Raw genomic sequence first — 6,778 nt, 5'->3', positions numbered from 1 at the left:
ATCTGGTCGGGCGCGCACTTGTTGCGCTCTTCCGAAGGCATGCCGCGGAAGGTGACAGAAAGAAAATCGTGTAAACTCCTTACAGCTATTTTCGGGAAGCAACGGGTTGAGATCTGGCGTGTCCATTCGATGGCAGTGCTAGCGGACAATGTAGATGTTAGATGTCTGGCGAAGAAATCGGCGGCCAACCGACTATATAGAATATCTGTTCGCAGAACCTTTTGATTCAATTGGACGGGATGGTCGCGGTGATTGATTGAATTGCCAGAAATGCATCCCAGCCATCTTCGATTGCGAAGAATTATGACACTTGCGGAAGCAGAGAGGGAAACGATTGACTTCATTGGCTTTATTATCTCGCAGTCGACTCTAGGGTTCTAGGACACACTCGGAGTCATCCGGATCCACGCAATCTTGGGCCGCCTCACTGAACCATAGTCCTGGTCCGCACACCGATGGGTAGCCGGTGTCGTTGACACAAACGTAGAACTGCGTGCAACTGTACGGGCTGGCCACGTACCGTCCGTCCGGTTGCCCTTCGCAGATACCGGTTGTCGGTTGGGCCGTGGTCGATGGTTCCCGCGTGCAGTCGACGTTCTCCGGATCGTCGCAGTCCTGGAGCTCCTCGTTGAACCACTGGCCGGGCGGACAAAACGAAGGTGTTCCCCCCTCGTTGTAGCAGGTGTAGAACAGGGAGCAACTGTCCGGGCTGGGCACACGCAGACCGTCTGCCAACCCGTAGCAGATACCGGGAGTCGGCACAGTGGTGACCGTATCCGCACACTCCGCTTCATCGATCGGCACGCACTGGAGCCGATTACGGTCGAACCAGGTGCCACCGGGACACGCGAGCGAGTAAGGATAATAGTTCACGCACACGTAGTACCGGCTGCAGTCGAGCGGATTCGGAACGTACGTCCCGGCTGGCACGTTGTCGCAGATACCCTGAATCGGGGACGGGGTCGTCGTGAGCCCGTTCGGGCACTCGACCTCCAGCGGGCTGGCACACGTTTGGCGTGATTCGTCGAACCACAGCCCCGCGGCACAGCTCTGCGGGAAGCCAACCTGATCGACGCAGATGTAGAATCGATTGCAAAACACTGGGTGGAGCACCTGGACGCTATTGGTCAGCCCTGTGCAGATCCCGTCGGTGGGCAGTGGAGGCGGCAGTACACCGTGCGGTTCGCACTCCACGTTGTCCGTCGAGTCGCAGACCTGCCGGCGCAGGTCGAACCACTGATCGTTCGGGCAGATCAGCGGGTACGGGATGCCGTTCACGCACTGATAGTAGCGATAGCAGAAATCTTCATCCTCGACGAACGAAAAGTCCTCCACGCCGACGCACCGGTCCCATGGCGAAGGAGCAATCGTCGTGGGCGACATCGGACACTGGACGTTCGCGATCAGATCACAGATCTGCCGGTCCTCGTCGTACCACAGCCCATCGGGGCAGATCTGCGCCCAACCGACCTGGTCCACGCACAGGTAGTACTGATTGCAGAAGTTCCAGTTACGCGTGAACTGGCCATTCGGAACGCCGACGCAGATGCCGGGCGTGGCGACCGGCGGTTCCGCTTGGCCCGGGCGCAAGAAACACTGCACGTTGGACGGCTCGTCACACACCTGGCGCTCCTGGTCGAACCACAGCCCGGCGCGGCAAATCATCGGGTACGGGACCCCGTCCTTACATTGGAAGTACCGGTAACAGTAGAACTCGTTGCGCAGTAGTCCCCCCCTCCTGGACGCCATCGCACACCTCGAACGGATCCGGTGTCGTGACGATGGGCACGAGTGGGCAGTACACCTGGCCCGGCCGGCCACACCGCTGGTACTGCGCATCGAACCAGAGGCCCTCGGGGCAGAGCAGCGAGTAGCCGATCTGGTCCACGCAGATGTAGTACTGGTTGCAGGCGCGCGGGTTCAGCGTCATCTCGCCATTCGGCACGCCGTCACAGATGCCGGGCGTGGCGGGTACGGTCGGTGGGGCCGGATTCACGACGCACCGCACGTTCGCCTGCTCGTCGCACACCTGGCGCTCCTCATCGAACCACAGCTCGCCGGCGCAGATCAACGGGTACGGCCGCCCGTCCACGCACTGGAAGTAACGGTAGCAGTAGTACTCGTTCCGAACGAAGCTGTAGTTCGGTGCGGTATCGCACTGGCCCCAAGGGTGCGGTGCAAGCGTCGTGGTCGTGGGCGGTCCCAGGTCACACGCCGTCTCCGCGACCGGCAGACAGGTCTGCCGCTCCTCATCGAACCACATGGCGAACGGACACACCAGCGGGAACCCGATCTGATTGTCGCAGACGTAGAACTGGTTGCAGGTGGTCGGATGGCGCACCTGGATCCGGTTGGCCACCCCGTTACAGATGCCGGCCGTTGGGGGCGGTCTGGTCGGGGGCTCGCTGATCACGCAGATGACGTCCTCCTGCGGTCGGCACTGCTGCAACCGATCATCGAACCACTGCTCGTTCGGGCAGATCATCGGGAAGGGCGAACCGTTCACGCACTTGTAGTACCGATAGCAGTAGCTATCGTCCCGGACGTACGCATTGTTCGGAATGCCGGAACACCGAGCGTACGGGCTCGGTGTGGTCGATGGACGCTCCGGCGCCAGTCCACACTCGACCGTGCCCGGTTCGGAGCACGTTTGGCGCTCCACGTCGAACCAGAGCCCCAGCGGGCACACCAACCGCCAGCCGGCCTCGTGGATGCAGATGTAGTACTGGTTGCAGTACTGCGGATTCGCTTCCAGCTGCCCGTCCGGGGCGTCGATGCAGATCCCGACCGTGGACGGGGGCCGCACGACCGGGGGCGGCGTCACCTCGCACTGCACGTACCGCTGCTCGTCGCACACTTGGCGTTCGCGGTCAAAGATCAGGTCACCCTCGCAGATCATCGGGTACGGCGTGCCGTCGATGCACTGGAAGTACCGATAGCAGTAGTTCGGATGCCGCACGTAGCCGTACCCTTCGACACCGTCGCACATCGCCCACGGATCCTCCGGTGGCGGGGTCACCCCGTGCGGACAGTCGACCAGCAGGGGCGACACGCAAGACTGCGTGTCCTCGCTGAACCACAGGCCCGTCGGGCAGATCACCGGGATGCCGATCTGGTTCGAGCAGATGTAGTACTGATTACAGAATCGCGGGTGCAGCACGAGCCGCTCCTCGTACACCTCGTTGCAGATCCCGGGCGTCGGCACTATCGGTGGCGGGGGACCGTCGGCCACCTCACACTCGACCGTGGTGTAATCGGCGCACCGCTGGAGCCCCTCGTCGAACCATTGGTCCGCTGGGCAGATCAGTGGGAACGGGTAGCCGTTCCGGCACTGGTAGTACTCGTAGCAGTAGTACTCATCCCGCACGAAGCCCAGGTTCTCCACGTCGTTGCACGGGTTGTCCGGGCGGGGCGGTGGCAACGGTGGCCCCAAGGCACAATCGGTGGCCCCGGGCACGGAGCACGTTTGGCGGGCCTCGTCGAACCAGAGATTCAGCGGACAGTATTTGGACCAGCCGATCTCGTTGATGCACACGTAGTACTTGTTGCAGGCGGTCGGATTCGCCCGCATCGCGTTGTTGGGCGTCTCGTTGCAGATGCCCGGGGTCGGCGGTACGGGCAGGGACGGCTCCAGTACGCACTGCACATTCTCCGGCACGTCGCACAGGTCCCGCTCGGCATCGAACCACAGCTCCTCGGGGCACACCATCGGGTAAGGGAACCCGTTCACGCACTGATAGTACCGATAGCAGGCGTACTCGCTGCGCACCAGCCCGAAGTCGGGCTCGTCGCGGCACCGGGCCGCACCGGGGCGCCCATGCGGACAGCTGATGTCGGCCGGATCGCCACAGATTTGCCGGGCTTCATCGAACCACAGGCCCGTCGGGCACATCACCGGGAAGCCAATTTGGCCGACGCAAAGGTAGTACTCGTTGCAGAACAGCGGGTGCAGTACGAGCCGATTGTCCTCGGCGTCGTTGCAAATCCCCGGCGTTGGCGTCACCGTCGGGGGACGATCCTCCAGCTCGCACTCGACGACCGCCGGATCGTCGCACACCTGGCGGCCCTCGTCGAACCACTGGTCGTCCGGGCAGCGCAACGGATACGGACTGCCATCGATGCACTGGTAGAACCGGTAGCAGTAGTACGGATCGCGGACCAGCGAGAAATCGTCCGCCTCGGCACACGAACCCGTCTGCTGGGCACGTAGCGGGGTCGATGCCGCCACGGCCAGGGCAACGATCGTCCAGAGAACTGTAACCAACAAAGCAAGGCGGCGTGAGATCACGATGGTGCGTTCGATGTCTGGCCACATGACTTACCTTTCGTACCCATCTTGCTGGATTGCTTGCGGAAACACGCTCACTGAACAGCTTACTGAAGTTACCGGTCCACCGTCCGGGCCTTAAATACTGACCACCTTATCGGTCACCGCGAGCCGACGAATGCGATTTCGGACTTCAGGCCGATGGGCTACCTACCTCCTCACGTGCTACCATCCTTTGTGAGACCATCCGGCCGATCCCTGACCCTGGTCCTTGAGACGGTGCACTCTCGTGCGCTCTATTAGCCGTTAATAAACTACCGCCCTGGTAGCAACCTGAGCGGCCAGGAAGTAAAACGCTCCGTCCATTGCTTACGTAAGAAGCCCAATCGATCCAACCGTAGCCGGACCGGACGGGAGTAGTGCGAATGGCGAAAAAAGTGACCAATCGGCCACAATAAAGATACCGCCGGATGCACCCCCGAATGGGTTATTACTGGGTATCAGGGACAGCGCAAAGAGATGGATTTATGTGGCCATCGGCCCATTCTTGGAGCGAGAAGCGACTGGGCTATCTTTATGGTGGATCGGGTGGGTTACGTTCAAAGGAACGGTGGACCGCTGCTTAGGTAAGAGATACCGAGATAATGGGGCCCACCGGAATTGGGTGACCGGTTCCCGCGCAATGCATCCAGCGCTACGTCCTCGAGGTGCATGATTCTTCAAAAGTAGTGCCATCTTTACAGTCGCCCAGCGCTACGGGCGCTGACACACCGCTACACACGGGGGTTGGCCGAAATACATTTTCTATCGGCTCGCGCCTTCGCCTAGGAAGGATGAGCGATCGCAATCGGTCCCTCCGGCCTTGAAACACAGACCAGGGCCGGTTGGGGCACCAGCTGGTGCTCCGGTATCGGGCGCAACAGTAAAAAGGGCTTTACTCTGTTATTGTTGGAACAAAGCAGAAACACATCTACAGAGAAGAATGAATTTATGGTACACAACATAGGTTGCTTAGTTTGACAGTTTGAATCATGGATTACTATTCCATTTCCAACAGTTACAAAAAACGCGACTTTTAAGATGAAGTTTATTGATCTGATTCATTTTGTTGCTGCTTGTGAATTTCAAAATGCGTTTTTGTGAATGTTCATATGCTTATGCATGGTGTCTTTCGCATGGAACGCTTTGTCACAGACTCTACACTGGAATGGCTTCTCTCCGGTGTGCGTCCTTATGTGACTCTTTAGCTGAATTGGCCGTGCGATTTTTTTTGACACTACGGACACTGCTGGTGCTGATCCTCCTGCGTCGGCAACAATTGCTGCTCGTTAACTTTCGAGACAGATGGATGACAAAAATATCCTGAATCTTCCTCAGCACTAGGATCCTTTTTACTCAATGTAGGGCCTTCGGCGCCATGCGTGATACAAGAATTATTTTGATCTTTAATTGATACAGAGTCGCCATGGCACTTAATGATCTTTCCTGCCATAGAAGCTTCTCATTGAATCTTAAAGTTGAAAACGGAAGCATCCTTCTTGAGTATATTATGCTCATGTTTCCGATCTGCAACCGATAATTGTAGTTGTTGGTCGTCCATTGGTTCACGTTTCAAAATGGCTTCCAGCGATTCCTCCTCTGCCTCAAACAAATCGTCACGACGATAATAATCGCATACTAGATAAGAGGTCTCAAACACGCGGCCCGCGAAACTGTTTTGTGTGGCCCGGGCCCACATCCGCGGAGTATATTATTGCGTTATACCAGCAAAATAGACAGCAATAAATCACAAAAAATGCTTCTTGTCGGTTCAGCTGCCGGCATTGAAGTGACTGATACGATTTATTTAATTTAATTTAATTAAAATAATTTAATTTTAAATAATAGATCCAAAAGGATCTATTTTCGGACGGATCAGAACTGGTGGGTGAACGCGAGATCACAATCAGACCACGCTTCTTCGCGCGTTAGGTTGGGTTGTTTTGCCGCGGATAGTGACTCGAATGCACTCGTCGGTGTACTTATTACTCTCAAATGAACAACGCCCGTACCAGTTCAGCGCATAGTGAACACAACTTTTTATACGCCCAATTGAGCCTTTACAAAAGGCCTGTGAATAAAGAATATATCGTGTTTTTGTATAATCTACTGTGCGTACGATTTTTGTGGGTATTAAATTAAACGGTAAAAGTGTTTTCGGTGAACAATGAGCAATCGCATTCCTGCCCCTCCGGCCTTACCACAGAGGCCACTGCCAGTTGGGGAATCAGCTGGTTCTTCGGTATCGGGAGCAACATTACAAACGGATTTGTTCTGTTAAAAAATATGCAATTTTTCAGGACAGTTAAACTTATTGATCTGATTCAGGTAGTTGTTGCTTGTGAATTTCATAATGCTGTCGCAGCCCCTTGTTCTAGTTCGTTTTTGTGAATGTTCATATGTCTATGCAGGATGGCTTTCGCACGGAACGCTTTGCCACAGTCTTTACACTGGAATGGCTTCTCACCGGTG

The 6,778-nt window shown here is 56.7% G+C and overlaps 1 protein-coding gene across 1 annotated transcript; it reads right to left on the bottom strand.

The window, feature by feature from the left end:
- Positions 1 to 369: 369 nt before the first annotated feature.
- On the bottom strand, positions 370 to 4,335 carry LOC131214247 (uncharacterized). The gene is given in 3 exon segments (XM_058208624.1): positions 370 to 1,734; positions 1,736 to 4,254; positions 4,323 to 4,335. Coding segments are annotated over 3 exon segments (3,897 nt in total).
- Between the last annotated feature and the right edge of the window lie 2,443 nt (positions 4,336 to 6,778).

Source organism: Anopheles bellator, unplaced genomic scaffold, assembly GCF_943735745.2.
Source record: "Anopheles bellator unplaced genomic scaffold, idAnoBellAS_SP24_06.2 scaffold00364_ctg1, whole genome shotgun sequence".
In the NCBI taxonomy this organism is placed as follows: domain Eukaryota; kingdom Metazoa; phylum Arthropoda; class Insecta; order Diptera; family Culicidae; genus Anopheles; species Anopheles bellator.
The sequence above is the reverse complement of the archived record's forward strand: the minus strand, read 5'-3'. Positions and strand labels throughout refer to the sequence as shown.